The sequence below is a fragment of the Gallus gallus genome, chromosome 19 (assembly GCF_016699485.2).
Source record: "Gallus gallus isolate bGalGal1 chromosome 19, bGalGal1.mat.broiler.GRCg7b, whole genome shotgun sequence".
NCBI classification, from domain to species: domain Eukaryota; kingdom Metazoa; phylum Chordata; class Aves; order Galliformes; family Phasianidae; genus Gallus; species Gallus gallus.
This window is the reverse complement of record NC_052550.1, coordinates 8,487,388-8,505,890: the sequence shown is the minus strand read 5'-3', so window position 1 is coordinate 8,505,890 and position 18,503 is coordinate 8,487,388. Positions and strand designations below refer to the sequence as shown.

Sequence of the window (18,503 nt, the reverse complement as noted above, 5' to 3'; positions counted from 1 at the left end):
TGTGATGGATCACTTTTCTGAAGTATTAACTGAGGAGACATGGTTTAATTCCTGACTTTGCAACGTGACCCTGTGTGATCTTGTGCCTAGCCATAATCTCCTTGTATTTCAGTTGCTCCTATGCATTTCAGAGATAATGATACATTGAGAGTCTCCATTTTGCTTGGAGCAAAAAGCTGCACTGGGATGCAGCCAGACCTGAACTGGCCAAGCAATGAGAGCAGAAAGCAACTACTGGTGCCTTAAGACAGCTGTCTATAGGCTTCGCACCAATTTCCTTTAGTTTTCACACAGATTTCTCCATGACTGTCCTTGCCTAACCTCCTTTAATCTGTTTCTTTCAGTAGGTTAGGTTATTAAACAACAGCAGAGTTACAAAGTTACTCGGTATTTATCAGCCATGCTTTGAAGGAACCTCTACTTGTAGCGCACGCAAACCCTGCTAGCAGGCAGCAGAGATTATCAGGCAGCGTAGGGTTTTTAATGACAACTGGTTCACTTGATATAGCATAAAAAGATGACCATCTAGAGTGATAACTGCAAATCAGACCCTGCCACCATCCTAGCTTAAGGTATAGACAAAAACAGCTGACAGTACCTGATGCAAATGAAGCAGAAACACCCACTGAGGAGGTCCTTCCTCTAAAAGCAATTAGGATAGATTGAAAAGATCATTAATGATGGTGAACAAACAATTTCTTAAAAAGTTATCTCCCAAAGGGTTAAAAAAAATACATATTATGTTAAAACTTGCTGCTTTTGACTGCTAAGTTGTTTAGACTAATACTGCATTATTATATGGCATTTAAAAAAAATCTGAAGTGACATCTCGTGTCCCACAGATATAAATGATGTCTAACAAGCAGTAGAATTTTCCTTGAAGTGTGCTTTAAAATAATTTGCTGTATCCGTTGTATGCACCATGGCTTGCACCAAATTTAATAACAAAGATATTCGAGATTGGAAAATCAGACTGGAGGCTTATGATGGCAGTGTCTTTGTTCAGATTAAATTAAGCATGTTCTCAAAGGCAGTGAAGCAGGAACCTAGAGATAAGACTTTGTATGCTAACTGTGGATTAGATCTGGTGGTAAGTTTTTAATGAAGCCTTATTGGGGAGCGCAAGGTTACAGTTATTGCTACTATTTATGTTATGCCAAAGGTAAATCAAATTAAGATATAGTGAATCTAAACTTCTATTAGATGAATTGACCTCCTCTCTTCTGTTTGAAGAGTATAAGTAAAGCTAACTGTGACTGCTCACGTGTCAATTGATTGCTGTGATTTATTCAACCACTCACAAATCACAGATTCAGATGCACCCAGCAAATATCTTTAAGCATCTTTGCATCACCGTCGACTGTCTGTGGCAAAGCAGACGTCTATTCCTGTTCAGGGGCTGCAGGAGGTGCATGGCAACATGTCATTAACTGCAGGGCAGCTGCTGGTCCCCAGGAGGGTGCCAGGAAGGAATGAAGAGTCACAGAATTGAGCTGCAGGCTGAGGCTGAAGTGGGCATCTGCATTCGAGTTGCATTGATAAGATCTGAACTCAGAAGAGATGAACCAAATATAATAGTGGAAGTTCTGTGGTGAATAAAAACAATTCTGAGAACAACAGTGGTGTAGTCCCTAGGATTTCCTGATTCAAACTTCACTTAAAAAGAAGGAACTGAAAATACAAGTTTGATCCCTGCTCTATTATTTGCCTCTACTTCTCTGCCTCTTTCCCCGGTATCTGTCCCCCTCCAGGGACATTTGACATTTAAGGACTGGTCGATTTTTGTAAACTACTTCAAAATAAATGGATTATGGTGTTCTATGTAAATGCTGCTCTCTTTTCTCCAGGGTAATTGCAATCTTTAAGTTGAAGATGCTTCAAATAAATAAGTAGATAAAACACTTTAGACTATTCTTTAGTATTTGTGCTTAATACCAGCTAGATGGAAGCAGAGATTTTCAGCACAGAGATGGAAAAAACAAGAAGACACTGCAAATCACCAGTGAAGGTTTGAGACACACTGCAGCAGGCACTGTACAGACACGAGACAGCTTTGATCCCTTGTGCTTCACACAGTCCTGAGCGCAGTGCTGCAGAGCACATCTCAAATATTTGGAAAGAGCAGGAGGTGGGAGAGATATCAAGGTACAATGACAATTTTCATTTACCTGAGAGCTGAACAGTTTCATATCTTTTTAGTTCTAATTAAGTGATGAGTGAGACAAATTTCTCAAATCGTTTTCTGCCAATTGAATTCTGATATTATCAGAGGAAGAGAGGAAAATATGAGAGACTTCCTTAAAGAACAACCAAGCTACACATGCAAAATGCAGCTTCTGTCCCATTTTTCAGGAAATAAGTGGTTCGAGGTAGTAGTCAGAGGGTGACATTCATGACAGCTTTGTATGAACTAGGGTCAGAAACAAAGGGACAGTCTCTTACCAGGGCCCTATTGCCAGCATGAGCTACGAGCAGAGCATTGCTGGGAAGAAGACTGTAGCTTTTATGGTCAAAACTGAATAATAATAGTTAAAAAAAAAAGTAGATGTAGTACTTACAGAATTCTGTTTTAATAACCTCACTGCAACTAGCAGCAGCAGCAAAGAAAATGAGGTCTTAATATTATCTTCTATCTCAGGAAGCACCACAGCACCACTGTGTTGTTAGTAAGTTTTGCATATATATACATACATATATATGTATGCATGTAATTTTTTTAACTGCATATACTCAGATGGGGTTTCTGCAAACCCAGTAACCCTCCTTTTTGCTTCCAGGACGTGTTAATGAATGCAGTGCTTCCAGCAGCAGCAGACACCCTGTGCCTTCTTTCCCATTGAGTCAGTGCCACCCAAACTATGTGTATTACCATACAAATGTGGTTGGGGAGGCAGGAGGAGCAGCATGGGCTGCAGTTCCCCTCCCTCTCCAGGAACAGAGGAGTGAGGCAGGAGCCTTGTTTGGGCTGATGGCCTCTGCTTGATTTTGCCACCCCTTAAGAAGGAGGAGAGTAAGTTATTAGTTTTGTTGCTTTCCCCCAATGCTTTTGCTTAGAGAGATCACAGCAGGTTTGAAGTGACTCAACACTGCTGTTCATATCACTAATGCTACATAATTTCAGCTCATGCTACAGCAGCATTATCTGCATGACCAAAGAAGATGAGGCACATGTGTACAGAAGAAAACACCATAAGGTGTTTGAGTGCCCTGCACTCAGAGCTCACGTGTGTGCAGGGTGACACCATTGCACTTGAGACCCACAGAAAGCAGAACTCCTCCTTTTTCCTGGCAGACATTGCTGACATCCCTTCAACCCAGAGGACACAAGGTGCCACAGCTAAGTGGAGTAAGAGGAGAAGCACGATGCATAGGGAACTTTTGTAAACATCACATCCTTCCTGATTTTCTATCAGTTTGAGTATGCTGGTACTGGGAGGAGAGTGATAGAATTAATCAGCTTGCTGGGCTGAACACGAAGGGAACAGATGAGCTTTGGTAAGGCTGTTGCTAGCACTACGAAAAACTGACACAGGAAGAAGAGCAGACCTAAATCCAGAAACACATCATTCAGAAAGTGAGATATGCTGTGATTTATCAGCATAACAAAAATTGATGGGAACACAGATCGCCCATCTCAAAGTGTTGTCGTTGTGTAGATTAAGAGTAGCATCCGTCATCAAGAAACAAGAAAAGAAATGTGGTTGATAAAATAATTCTGTGCTCTCTTGTAGGCAGATAACCCATGTGCTGTTGGAAATGGAAGTAAAGGATTTCTCTGCAGCCCTGTATTCAGCTGCCAAAAAAAAAAAAAAATAGCGTGACAAGAGGAAGTACAAGTAATTAATAACAGAAGAGCAAATCAAAGGAATGGCTTTGCAAGAAGTGACTAATGCTTATCCAAATTACACTGAGTTATGTTGTAGGAAGAGGATGCTCTCACTGCCCCCAGAGTGCGACAGCAAAGGAGAGCGGCAGGCAGCAGCTCACCACCATGGCAGCTTTCCTTTCAAAGGGCAAGCTGCTTTCTTCTCAGCTCAGCAGCTGCTGCATACAGGATCTCCAACAAACATCATCTTAGCAGTTTGACTGTTGCATACAGAAAAAGCAGTATAAAAACATAAATCATGTACCAACTTTATGAACATTTTGCCAACAGCTGACACAATGGAAAACTCATCCCAGAACAGCAGGACAGCAGGGTAAAGCAAAAGCCACAGAGCCAGGACCGTCACATCATCTGGCACATCCTTGCACTTCCCTTGATTCCATTTCGGGTTGTGGGAGGCAGGGCCAAAGCATCTTATTTGCTAATTAAGGTTTCACATAATTCAGGCACTAAACAAGAGGAAATCCCAAATAGAGAAACCCGTCAGCCTTCAGCACAATGCCAGCAGGCTGGTGACTCTGTTTTGCACTTGCACAGCACAGACAGTAGAGCTCAGGACATGTTAGGCTGGTGTGCACGCTGCCACTGTCAGTGATCCAAAAGTGACCCCACCCTAGGGACACTAAAGAGAGATTAAAAAAAGACATCAAAATAAGAGACCTCTATTTTATGGTGTCAAATGGCTAATGATAGTAATTAAGATTATTTACAAAGTGGCATTATCTGAGCTAATATCGTGCTTGTAATCTGTCCAGAGTCAATGAAGAGCTGCTGGTCGAGCCAACAATGCAACAAAAAAGGTCCAAGGGCTGCCATCTGCTCAGACCTCATCACTCCTCATCCCCCCGCTAAGTGCGGCAGCAAACAACGGGGTGGAGATGGTCGGAGTGCTTAGCTGCCACCTCAGCTGAGCACCCAGCGGCCGTTGATGTGCTACAGTGGCTCAAAAACAATGCGTGGTAAATCGCTGCTGGACAAAGCTCCTTCAGCGTCACGCTTTGCCACCTCTGTGGGCAGTTGTGCCCACAAAGCGAGGTACAGCACTGGGGAGTAATCAAATATTTTGCCTACTGAGTTAAGCGTTTGCATGTGTTTTTATTATACAAAACACAGCATCAGAAAAGATCCATAAAAGCTTTTGGCACTCCCTCTCCCTTTGGTTAGAAGCCCAGCTGCTCATGTAAGAGCTTCTGGCCCAGCAGCTCTTCAGTGACCGTACCTAAATTCAGCCTGGAGTATTGTGCAGATTCTTGAGCAGATCTCAGCAGTCCATGGCCAGTTCAGAGGAGTTGGAGGATGCCAAATCATTGCAGCTCAAAAAAGAAAATTGGTGCATTCAAGGAAGAGAACAATTTGAAGTGGTTACAAGAGCTTAGGCACCACAACAGGGGGCAAGAGTTTCTCCTCTCGTTTCTCTTATCACTTCCCAGCTGTTTCTTCCTCTTTCAGGTGGTTTCATTTTACCCTTCCATTTTTACCCACGTGGCCAACTAACATCCTTCTGGTTGATTCTGCCAGTTTCAGTGCTGAGGTACCAGCTGTGCATCCCTGCAAGCTGCTGTGTCTATGACCTTGAATTTTTCCATGTGGCCAATCAGAAAAAAGCTTTTGCACAGTGTTTCCTATCTTACAGAGAGCATCTCTCATTTTTTAGCATTAGATATCTATCATTTTATAGCATTCAAAGCATGGTGAGAACATTATCCTGCTAGCATCAGCAACAATCAGTCCTCTGCCAGCCTGTACCCCATTATTGTCTATCAGTCCTCCATTTCACTGAAGGCAGCCTAGGGAGTTCTTTTTGTTTGCTTCTCTGCCAGAATATTAAAACAGAATCAGAATAAATGTAGCCGTTAATTTTGTGTCACGGCCAGGAAACTGAAGGTCTTCAGATCACGCTTTCCCCACAGCCTTTTAAAGAGCAAAATTTTTCTTGAAGATTTGACTCAAGCCTTTCACCTCCCCGTTTTCAAGCTAAAATCAAGCAAAACCAGACAAAAAGCTACTTAATTTTCTTTAATCTGCAAAGCCTACACAGCGCTTTAGTTTCAAGTAGGTGAAATACTGCTAATTACTGCACATTCCAACAGTCCCTATGATTTTATAGGGAGCTGTGTCAAACTAAACCAAATTATAGGTCAGAACGCGCAGGCCTTTTTATCACTATCACTAATTCCCTTTGTGGTTTATGACATCCTGAAGTGTCAGTCGTTGTCATCCCCACCACTCCCAAAACAACAACAAAAATGAAGACAAACCACGTGTCTTCCAAGATCCCTCACCCCAGATGAGCTCTGCTCAGCTGCTCCGGAGTTATTCATCTCTCCGAGTCCTGGCATGCCCTTCTCACATTTTGTTTAAGCAGATGATAGAAAATACAGATTTTGAAGGAAGAGACACCAGAATTTGGGCGTAATCTGATGACTATCAGAATTATTACTTCCCTGGAAAAATAGTGGAGGCAAAAAAAAAAAAAAAAAAACCAGGATTCTTGAGCAGCTTATAATGTCATCTTCCTCCTTTCTCTGGATCAGCCTTTCTAGATGCTTGCCTGGAACCCGGGATGTTCTGCCTCAGCATTCCCTGTGGTCACTCAGTGCTCCCTGCCCTGCAGACTCAAACCCCACAGACAGAGGTTTGTGCCCTGTGCTGCACAGCACCTACCTCCACAGCCCAGAGCCCTGATGGCAAGTTATACAAGTAATACGTCATCCAAACCCATTTTATCTGCAAATTAATGTTATATCTTATGCCTGCTATGAAGTGTAAACAACATTAAATGCACCTCTTTGCATTCCAGCACGTTGTGGAAGATCATAAAAGCACTTAATGTATTATTTAAGCTGGTTAAGCTAGATAGCACAACTGCAGTAATTAGCAACAATTCTCCAAATCCCCATCCAGACAAAGGATCACACTGAGTGTTTTTGGGCTGGTAGGAGGGAATCAGAACACTGCAGACATGGGCACACACTGCGTTTCACTGCAGCTGCCCCACTGCAACATTGATAGGGTCTGAAATCCATCAGACGAACAGGGCCGGCCTCTCTTCTTGTTATTTAAAAGTGGTTTAATGTTTAAAGACAGAAAAATCAACTGCTTCTCTTGATAGCTGCATTCTGTAGACCGGAGGGGAAATTCCTTTCTTTTCAAAATAAAACCAAACATAAAAAATAAGAAAATGCCCCCAAACCCAAACCTGACTTCCTCTGAAAAATCCACAAGTTGAAGTGCTAAACAGAACTGTAAAAACAGCCCCAGCAGCCCCAGCTTTGCGCACAGGGCCGGACTAGGCAAAGGGCATGGGTCAGAGCAGGGACAGCACGCGGGCACTGCCAGCAGCCTGAGCCCTGCCAGCCCAGCTCCCATCACTGCCCGGAGCATCGTCACGCCGTGCCTGCAGGCAGGCAGCCCGCTGGCACCGACTGTGCTGGAAACTCGCCTGGTGCGGCTCCTGTGTGAGCAGCGAGACCATGGGAGGTGGGTAGCAGAGCTTCTGAGGGAGAAAGGAGGAGGAGAAAGGAGATACAGATTTAGGAGCCTGTGCCATAGAGGCACTGAAACCGAGAGTGCCATGGCTCAGAGAGGGGCAGACCTGGTGCAGTCCCGGCTCCCAGCCCCAGTTGCTCTGGCTGGGTGGTATTTCCCACCCCTTCTGTGATGAGAGATACAACACACGTTTTCCCCCGCTGGATCATTTGGAGAAAAGCCTCAAGACTGAAAACTGACATAGGGCGGGAGACCCCCTTTGGGAAGTTTTACTTCTCTACTGCAAGGAGAGGAAAAGCCCTTTTCACTGCTTTATATTTGTTATTTTTTCTTCTCCATTGCTACAGTAGTGGGTAAACTGGTGGAGAGGGGAAAATGAATGAGGCAGGTAGCACTGCAGGCAGCTCCTACTGCGTCATCCCACGGGTTAACAAAAGAAATTGGATTGCTTTCAATGTTTAGATACCCACCATGTTAAGCAAAGGGAAGGGTTTATTAACAAGTCATTAGCAAGGCTTGTTTCGATTTGCATAAGAAACTCTGAAAACTTTTGACACACTGAGAAGGAAGGCCTGAAACTGTCCTGTTTCTCACAGAGCATGGAGGAAGCTGATAATGCTCTTTCATTTCCTGAAGACTTCAAAAGACTTCAAAAAGCAGTTGTATGACATCAGCAAACACCAACAAACTCATTAACGTCTGACTGGAAATGTAAAGGCAGAAACTGGCCTGCAAAAGAGCCGAAAGATGAGATAACTTACATACACACCAAGATGCGTTTATTGTCAGTAAAGAATTGGTCAGCAGCAGCTTTGGGCCACTCAGGGTGGGAACACTTGAAGCACGTCTACTCAGATCTCATGAGGGACAGAGAGGGTGAAAGGGATGCAGATGTGGTTACAGCTTCATGTTCCACCTCAACGTACCACTGGTCACAAAGCACACTTGGGGATTTCACCACATTTTCGCAAACAAGTAATTAAATGAACAACTTCCAACCTTAACAAAAAAAAGGATTCTTCTAATAACATCACACACAAACAGTAATGAGGCCCAAATCCTCTTTTTGGTCTCTTCCCCCGACACGAAGGCTACGAGCTGGAGCTGTGCTGATGGGCGCCCAGCTGCAGGACAGCTCTCTGGTTGGCTGTGAAAGTTTGCATCATCCTTAAGCATGAGGAAAGGAATTTCCAGGACAATTAGCAAAGCCTCCACCCTGCAGGCTGGGCATCCGTGCTGAGCATCATTAATCACTCTATCAAACGAGGCGTTCACTCTCCACATTGTACGAACAGGTTACCAAGAAACATTCCTCTTGACAATTCCTATTTAATATCACATTGCAATACATCTGGCAATGTCATCTGGTTTTTAGGTTTAACTACATCACCTTGTACACACAATTTACGTTATACTTAAATCAACTACCTGTCCATTTATCTGCATTTATCAGCTCTCCTTCCCTGTGACCTACTGCTAAATCAATATTGCATCAGATACCTGACTATATTGTTTGCAACCTGACTCATCAAATCACCTGTGGTTTTCATGCTAAATCTGCACAAACCAACAAACAGCAGCCATGTAAAGGGTGTCTTCACAAGTGCTTCCTTTTGGCTACGTGCCCAGCCTTGCACTGGAAGAGCTGCTGTGCCAGCAAAACTTTGCTGTTTGCACTTGCACAGCTCCTGGAAAGCGCTCACTAAGGTGCAGAAATCACTGTTTGCAGGAGAGCTGTCAGAGAACTGGGAGTGCTCCTGGGCTGTACTGTCACAGCAGTGTTTGAGCAGCACTTGAGCTCCTTTCCCTTCACTAGAAGAAATATGAGATGTGTAATCTATTTGTACTCCTGACTTTTCCCCACCCAATTAGAACATTGTTTGGAAGGACTCCTGACCTCAAGTAAGCGATATAACCCGATAGATTTACAGAGATGTGGTCTGGGTTACACCATCTTCAGCACACCTTACGCCATGACCAAAACGAACTGCAGCTTTGCTCAGTGCAATCATAGAAATTCAAGGGCAGGGAAGGCTTATGGCTTCCGCGGTCAGAGTACAGCTTGGAGCATTATCAGATAGCTCAACAGTGGGAAAAGGCATTTTGCAGCCTCAGTCTTTTAGTCTCCAGCTCTGCTACTGTACTAAGTAATGCCAGAGAGGGCTGTAAGGTCACAGCTTCACCCTGACCCTGGCTGACAGCTCCCAAGCACAGCGAGCTCCTCATATGAAGGCTGTCCGGGGAGGTCCACCCAAAGCTGCTGCCTGTGCCCTTCCACTTTGGCTGTGTTCCGAATGCAGCGCACACCCAGAGGCAGAACGTACGCTGCCATGTCTAAGGGGACCTGCAAGGTACAATGTATGCAGGAGAAAGCAGGAGAGCCTCTCCATGCGGCTGTCATGTGCCTGTGGAGGCTGTAATCTCACAAGTACACAGATACGGCCACGCAAATATGGGTTATGCCTGTGATAACAACCAGTGTGTGTCCCAGGACTCCTGCATGGCCTTTAATCTGGCTGCTACCACATGTGAGAGCCTGTGCTGAAGCAGCTTGATTGCTCCTGTTTGCCAGGAACACACCGCCCTTCGATGCCCTGAGGTGAAAGCTGAGGACGTGAGCTGCCAACTTCTTGGCTTGAGCCTCTGGAGGTGGCCACGCCAGGATGGGTGTCACAGCTGCAGGCAGAGGGCAAGGAAGAGGGTGTGCAGCTGGCAGCAGGCATTGAGAAACTGAGCACGCTTTCAACACAGCCTTCAACTTTTCCAACATCCCCTTCAACAAAGCCACCTTCAGTGCCAGCCTTGCCAAACCCAGGCTGAAGCTAGCACAGCTTTGCTTATCCTCACAGCCATGACTCCTCCACTCTGCTACACAGTGACCTTGCTTTGTGTTAACTAATGCATACATACCTTGAAATCTCAGCACAGACTAAACAAATCACAACGTACCTCGGAGAGTCAAAGCAAAGCTAACTGCAAAGCATTTGGAGATAACTGTTCCTCTGTCTGCTCCTACATCAGGGAGCTGACAGCAAAACTTCAGGCACTGGGGGCCACAGAGATGCTGCACCAGCCATGTGTGCTCTGCTGGGAGCAGTGCCATCCCTCAGTGTGGCCATGGAACCTCAGAGAGGGCCTTTGTGCAGCCCTGCGCTGACTCCCGGTGCCAGAAGCGACCTGGCACAGGAGCACAGCTGAATCACAGCTGCAGCAATTACACTAATTGTCTGAGGGACAAAACAATTGCACTTGTCTGACTGGTCAGGGCATGACTATGGCCCGACACATTTTTCTTTGTGAAAGCATTTTGCCTGGAAGTAAAACTCCAAAAAATAGTCCCTTTAACTACAGGCCTTTCTTCCTCCTGGCAAGTGCAATTTATTCTTTATTAGAACTGAGAGCTTTAAAAGAGATGCTATGCAGGAGAGCTACGCCTCACTGTGGGTGGCACCTGCGAAGGAGATACCCCCAGATTTCCATTGCACCACAACGGGAATTGAGAACACAGCTCTGATAAGCTCCTTCAACAACACCTTGTATTGCACCCTGTGTTCCTGTGTCTGTGCCTGCTCTCCACCCAACAGGGCCATCTCAACGGCAGCTCAGCCCTGGCCACACAGCCCAGTGGCTGCAATGGGAGAGGAGGAAAAAGGCCCATTCAGACCACACCATGGGTGACAATCACAACCAGCAGTACCATTCCCATCAGCACATCCCAGCCATCCCCATGGCTGGTGGAACTCGGAACCCGTATCCAGGCACCCCGGTGACCCACAAACACTCTTTCTGTGGTTACTTCCCTTTCTCACCTGGCGCAGAGGTGGCAGCGCGAGGGCTCTGTGTGCCATGGAGCAGGTGGGCATGAAGGAGCAGGCAGTCAGTGGCAGCACGGCCAGGAAGGTGAGCATGAGCAGGAAGGGACACAGAGCCAGAGCAGGGCTTGGCCTTGGTGACAATTCCAAAACTCAGTTTGGGATCAAGTTTGCAAAGGGATCTTCCTACAGGACAGAGAACATCAGAGAGGGAGGGACTTCTCTCATTACATATCGTAGGGTGTTCTAAAATACACCATTATCTTGGGTTTAGGTTGGTCACATAACCAAAAAAACGAGGTGACCAAGTCTTACAGGCTTTTACTTGCAATTAAATACCTGCCTTCACTAAGTACCTCTGAAAACCCAATCTGAAGTGCTTTTGGCAGGAAGAACAATGCTCCTGAGCCTGAGGGTAGGGCTTGTCCTTGGCTATGCTTTTAGGAAAGGGTACAGAACTGGCACCAGTGGGTAACTGACCTCTATCTCTGGCACCCACAGGGCCCAGGGAAGGATGCGGCCAGCACGGAGTCAGAAGTCCCTGCACTGAGCAGTGTGAGTCATGCACTGCATTGGGCCCCACTCGTCTGCTCCACGGTCGGCCTCAACCAGGATACCTTCAAAATTGTGAGATACTGACTGGGATTTGGCAGTGGGGGAAAAAGTTAATTTGGGGCATCTCAAGAAGGAGAGAGAAATATAAAACTCAGGGGTTTGACAGAGGAAGCAAACAGCAGGACAGCACACCTAACCTTCATGCACGGTGGAAAGCTGCAGTGGTTAACCTCATCTTTGTTTTCTCAGCATCACACTTCAGTTAAGCAAACAGCAGGGCATCCACATTGAGAATCACACCACCCAGTTTTTGGAAATGCGTATTGCTACTTCAGCTTTTCACACGGAGTTTTGATGGTGCGGTGTCACCCCCCCCCCCTGCAGCCCCAAAGCTGCATCCCACACCACTGCCCACGCATGGACGAGCCCACCCTTACCCACACCCCCCCCTCACAACCCCGCGTGTGTAACATGAAAAAGCCATGTGGACAGGGAGGGGAGGGCGTGCAGACACAGCGCTTGCTCTTGCATCGCAAGCTGAGGTTTGCACCATCCCAGGCACGGCCACAGGAAACAGCAGTGTGTGAGAAGCAGTTCCCTTTTCCCATCCGTGCAGAACAACAGCTGTTTCATACCCTGAAGTTAATACGTTTCACCCTATGATGTCAAAAGGGAAGTCCCAGTTGTGAAAATCCCTCAGTCCTCTTCTGTGTCATCCCAACATGCTTTGCCTGGGACACCATGAAGCTCAGGAGGTGCAGGACAGGCTCCTTCAGGGTGATGGAGACACTTGGCAGGGACCCACCGCAGCCATCCATCTCCACACAGAATGCACTCACCCAGAAACACTTCTCTGATGCTTTTCCAGCCAAATATTTAAGTAGCTTACTAATAGAAAACAGCTATTCCAACGCTTCCTTTGCAGTGCAAGGAGTACTTGAGGCCCTTCAAGAGGTCACTCAGGAAGCTGCACTTGCCCCTGCACCTCTCCAGGAAAAAGAAAGTGAAGTACATGAAGGAAAGCGTGACCATAATTGGGGACCGCATCGACTTGTTCCTCCAGCAGCACTGCAGAGCCTCAGAGGTCCGGCACTGGAAGAAGTAAGGCTTTGTCCTCTTACAGCCCTGTGCTCTGGGAAGGGTCATTCTTTGTAAGTTTATAAGCTTCAGGGAAAAGGAGAAAAGTACCATGCAAAGGATTCACCAGTGCTCCCCTCCACAAACCAGAACCAGCAGGAGGAAGAGGATGCAACCCATGCTCACATATGCAACCCGCATGTCTTTTCCCTAGGATGCTGTGGAGGTTCACCTCCCTCTTCTCAGACAAGGATGAAAAGCAGCTGCAGAAGCTGTATAAGTACGTCAAGAGAAACAAGATGCAAAAGTTCCAGGTAAGCAGGCAGGACAGTGGCCTTCCCCGGCCAGAGGCAGGAAGCCGAGCTGCTGTCCCTAGCACCATGGTTTGCAATTTCAGGAGCAGTCCATGGATCCCATGTTCCCAGTCATGCTTTGCAGACCAACTCTGATCCTTAGTTATATCTGGTTAAGTGAGAGCTGAGCTCTGAAAGAAGCAACTCATTCAGGTAAAGCAAGTGTATGTCAACGCTACTTCCGTGCCTGAGCATCACCTACAGGAGCCCTCCAACAATGGAGCTGTAATGAGTGGGTTCCTGAGAGCCCCACCCCAAAGGGTTAAGCCATGCAAGCAGACTCACAGCCACACACAGACACAGCTCCTGAGCAAAGGCTGAGCGCACCAGGAAGTTCAAAGGTCCCTAAGAAAAACTTCTAGAAGTTTATTTAAAAATATTAAAAACTGACCCAATGTTAAAACAAACAAACAGCAATACTGGAGGCATCTGAGAAAGTGTTCTGAGCAATGTAGGAACTGCAGTAGGTGTGATCCTGTGCTTCACGTTAAAGAGCTGTGGCCGTCTGAGTGCTGGCAGCAACACAGCCGTTGGTAAATGGGAGTTCTGGCTGTTAGTGCAGAGGGATATCGGGCTGTTTGCTTATTTAGAGGGCTCCAGAAAGACACCCCCAACAGTAAGGGAATGTAAAGGAAAAGAAAAGCAGGAGCATCGAGCAGCAAAAGCCTCCAAACTGTGCTACTCTATTGCTCCACCTGAATAAAAAGTCAGAACACCGGACTGCACATCTTCAGCCTGGGAAGGAAGAAAGTGGGAAAGTGAGGGATAGATGCAGCCTGTGCCACGGGCAGGGCTGTGCAGTGCTGGGGATACAGTTGCCTCCCAAGCACAGCGATAGGCAGGGACTGATGGGCTGCAAGGAGGTGGGAGAAGCCTTCCAACCAGGGAGCGGCTGTCCCCCAATGGAGCACAGCAGCAGCACTGGGGCAGACATGGATTGGTTGGGAATGCCTCGTTGTTCAGATGAGCAAGCATAACAGCATAATCAATATGTAATTAGGAAATGATTGAGATTAGCTCTCCTTAAAGGAGAGTAAGGTCCTCTGTCAGCCTTACCCACCATCATCTCACAACCGGAGCTCTGCCTTCCCCTTTCCTCACTGCACGTTTCAGGCCTTCTTTAAAAGCCACATTTCAGTTTGCACACTGATCCCAGTTCTGTTTTCGGGCTTACTGAATGCACCCGAGCAGCCCTGCATCCCATGCAATCTGCCACCTCTTCTACACCACCAAAAGCTCATTAGCACAGGAATTAGCCCCGCACTCCATTCTTGTTTTTTTTTACTCTCTCAGACCACCTGAAGCCCCCGAAGTTTGCTTGTTTTAAACACAAGTCAATCAATCAACATGATTCAGGCAACGCAAAACCTCTCTTTCTCCTCTGGGATAGCCCAGAGCAATGGAGATGCCGCTGCTGAGCGCGGGTACCCACTGCCACCCACTGCCGTCCCTGTGCCCGAGGCACCACGAGGCGACAGTGACATCCAGTGGCACACACACATCCCCAGCACTGCCTGCAGAAGGGGCACAGCACACCTCTTGCTACGAAACCCGGCTGCCCAGCAGCACCAACTGCTGTCATGCATCGCCCAAGGAGGCTGGAAAAGGTCAGTCCTGGAGCCGTTGTGCTGAGGGATTCCTGCTGAAGAACACAGACATCGGGTGCCCACGGATCAAGGAGCACAAGGATCAGTGCAGGGTTTGGGGGTGGCACACTCACTGCTCCCCCCACAGCCACCCAATGGGTCCACAGTGCTGGATTGCTCAGCAACGGATCAGCGTGAGGTGCTCAGTCAGATCAATATCCTGAAGTGCTTTTTGTTGTTTTTTTTTTTGTTTGTTTGTTTTTAAAGCTGTTATGCTGCCCTTTAGAAGCTGAAGATTCAGATCCTGGAATAAAGCTGAAGGAAACCACTGGGAGCAGTTGGGGATGCAGCGGAGGTAGCAGCCACACCAACACCCCTCCTCTGCCACCGGCAGTGAGTCTGACTGCCACACAATCAGGTAAGGATGTGATCAGTGGTGGAGGTAGAGAATGGGGCAGGTCAAACTGCTTCCTCAGAAGTCACGGGAAATAGGGAGAACAGCACATAGCAGGAGCAGGGAAGCAGGAGACATCCCATGGGCAGCCCATGTCAGCTGCGGCTCAGTGGTGTGTTTTACATAGCAGTGCAGGTGCTCACAGCATAGCTGTGGGTTTGCCTTTGGGCATGGCCTGGCAGAGCAACGCACACTCATATGTGGAACAAAAATGCTGACCAACCTGTTGCAGGCACGTCGGCCAACCAGAGCTCCCAGCAGCCCAGTGCCTCCAGCCCAAAGCCCAGCATCCACAAACCCCAAAAGGAGAAGGAAGAAGGAGCAATTGCTGGCAAACTCTGCCCTTTCCTGGGCAGGTGCCACAGACCCATGTGTGCCTATTTTCAAGCTGCCAGTAAGCACCCACGTGTCTCGTGGGTGTTCTCACGCACTCACAAACCATCTTGCTTTTCATCTTCTCTCTCCCAAACCACTTTGTTTACCTCTAAAGAAGTTCAATCCGATGTCAGATTGCTATATACCATTGCTGGTGCATATGTAACAGCTAAATTTTACCAACTTGAAATTCAAATTGGTAAACAAAGTCAGAAAACAAGAACAGACCAGACAGCACGAGCCAGGAAGTGGGAAGGAGTCCCACACCAACCTGCAGCTCCGTGCTCAGGCAGCCCTCCACATGTCTGCTGTGCTGCAGGAATGGAGAAAACAGCAGCTGGCTGCTTCTCGTGTAGGAACACAAAGCGTGTGCCATACAGGGAGTTGCTGCAATTGTGATACATGGAGGTTTTGGGGCTGCCGGTGGCCTGAGGGCCCAGGTCAGCTCCCCTCTACTGCTGCCAAGTCAGCAGGAACTGAGGTGTGTTCTTCATTTTTAAGGTTCTCAGCTTCAGACACCAACAGAAAGAAAAATTAACACTGGATTTTCACGCGGCACGTAGGGCAGAAATCATGGACTGGAGCCTGCCTTTGTGGCTTCCTGAAACTGAAGGATGCTGCAATACTTGCAGCGCCATAGCAACAAGCTTTCACCCAAGCAAAATGAAAATGCCGTTTAAAACCATGTGATGTTGTTTATTATTATGCTGGAGTTTCCTAACAGCTGTGCACCAGCATCAAGTCTCCACTGGGGATGTGTAAGCATCACACCAACTGATACTATGTCTTTCGCGCTGCTTCCCTTTTCTGCAGAGGGCAGGATCTGCTCCACATTCATTCCCACTCAGAAAGCCCTCCCCACGGCCAGCAGGGAGGTCACACTGAAAGAGGAGCAGAAGAGGTGAACGCATGGACTATACTTTGATGCCAAAAAGTTTCATAACTTCCATGCACACACAGAGCTGAGCTTCTCCCAGCTGCTCCAGGCAGAGGACAGCCCACAGCCCCTGCTGGCAGACCCTGCAGCTGACCCCACTGATCCCACCTGAGCTGTCTGCTGTGGGAAGAGACTCATTGCAGAGCTAATGCTTCAGGACAGAAATGATGAGAAGAGAGTAACAAAGCTAGCTGCTTTGGGCTCTAGAGGTGGCTGCACTTGATGTATGCTGCAATTTAGGTTGTACGGAACAAACATCAGTTTGGCACGGAAAGCTTTTAGGCCAACCAGTCAAATCCCCCAAATCCTTCCCTCCTCAGTGTTTGTGCGGTGCAGGTGTGATTCAGCAGCAGATCACAAAGGATGTTCCTGAGGTAATACAATACTTCTTTCAGCTAAAGGTGATGAGCTTTCCCCCATAGCACACGCCGCATAAAAGTGATCACAAATGCAGTCGCATCAGAAAAATACTGCATGCCCTCAAAATGTCACCCTTGCTTAAGGCAAAGCTGAGCAAGATTAAAGCCTGCCCAAGTCTGCTGGAAAAACTGTGGAATAATCCAGAACTTGAGGGAACTGAGAAGTGACAGGAGAGCTCTCAATGAAAACTGAGCTGTGCCAGAAACCGTCTTGCTGAGCTCCCTGCCGGGGTGACACGGGCAAACAAAGGCAAGAGGGGAGTTCTCGTGCTACACACATCATGTGAAAACCTTCCACGTGAGCAGCAGAACACATCAGAGCCTGCAGTGCTCTGACACAGGGACTGCTTTCTCCCGCTGTGTCATGCTGGCAGTCTGTGTGCAGCGCTGCTCCCAAACCCAGCTTGCACAACCACACAGCGCTCAGTGCACGTTTCCTCACCCGGGCTCTTTGCTCTCTTCCGTTTAAACACAGCATCAGGAAATTCATGGAAGTGTTGCACAATCCTGAGCTTAGCTCATAACGCAAGCAAGATTTGCATGTGTTTTGTAACGTGTCACTGCGTAACATAGAACCGGCAAAGAAAAAGACAAAAATCCATTGCTTTCTCCTAAAACCACAAACCTGGAGAGATGCAAACAGAGGCTGCTTGCTGACAGCTCAGGACAGTAAAGCTCATGTTTTATGCCACAGAAAGCAGAAACTTTGTTGTTTACAAAAAAGGGAGACAAAAGATATCCAGAATAAGCAGAACTGCTGCTTGCAGCCATGAGGTACCACAGCAGCCTGCAGTGGGGGACAGGCACTGCAGCACCACAGCCATCCCCACACCAAGGCAGGGACCTGCAGCCAGCAGGAAGAGCAGCCAGCACCTCAGAGAACTAACAACAAGCAAACAAAGCAAACAGCAAAAAAACCCAGCACTTACCTCACGTTTGAGAGAGTTGTTGTTGAATTCCATCAGCACAGGACGCAGTGCTGTACCTGCTGTCATGGCACTGATGTCGGCTTCTCAGATTTTGCTCCAACCAGCTGGGGAAGGAAGTCATCACCAGACAGCAGCACTGACCCCGCTGGGTTCATTAACCCCAAAATGAGCAGGATGGCCTCGTGCCTCTGCACCCACCGCCACACCGCCCTTACTCAGGCAACAGTTTTGTTTTGTTGTCTACTCTCCCTTCATACAAGTTTGGGCCATAGGACTCTTTTAGGAAGTCTCTAGTTGGTTTATGCTCGGCTGTTTGGCTTCAGCACTCCCAAAATGTCAGCTAATGTGAGGGAAAGAACTGAGAAACCTGCACGGAGCCCCCAGAGGCCTGCGCTTCTTTCCACCTTCCCTCAGCACGGACAGGAGGCACCGGGCTGTACAACTGCACAGGGCACTGCTGCAGCCCTGGCTTCAGCCTCAGCCTCTGCAGTCATCCTGCTTTCCATGGGGTGAGCTGGCCAGCAGGGATTTGTCCAAACAGGGCATCCTGTGGGTCACAGCTCGGGGTTGTGCCACAGGCCTGGCCGCCAGCAAAGCCCACAGTGAGGCCCTCAGCCCGCAAGGCCCAGCC

General features: G+C 47.6%; 1 protein-coding gene across 2 annotated transcripts; it reads left to right on the top strand.

The window, feature by feature from the left end:
* Positions 1-11,173: 11,173 nt before the first annotated feature.
* On the top strand, positions 11,174-17,846 carry C17orf64 (C17orf64 homolog). Of its 2 annotated transcripts, none has more exons than XM_040650525.2 (6): positions 11,174-11,275; positions 11,689-11,814; positions 12,668-12,843; positions 13,034-13,133; positions 15,026-15,176; positions 16,401-17,846. In XM_040650525.2, the coding sequence occupies exons 1-6, from the start codon at positions 11,222-11,224 to the stop codon at positions 16,490-16,492; spliced, it is 699 nt and encodes a 232-aa protein (XP_040506459.1). In that variant the 5' UTR covers positions 11,174-11,221; the 3' UTR covers positions 16,493-17,846. The 2 variants fall into 2 exon arrangements, with proteins under 2 accessions (XP_040506459.1, XP_001235349.4); XM_001235348.7 differs by lacking the exon at positions 16,401-17,846 and adding an exon at positions 16,089-16,272.
* Positions 17,847-18,503: the final 657 nt, after the last annotated feature.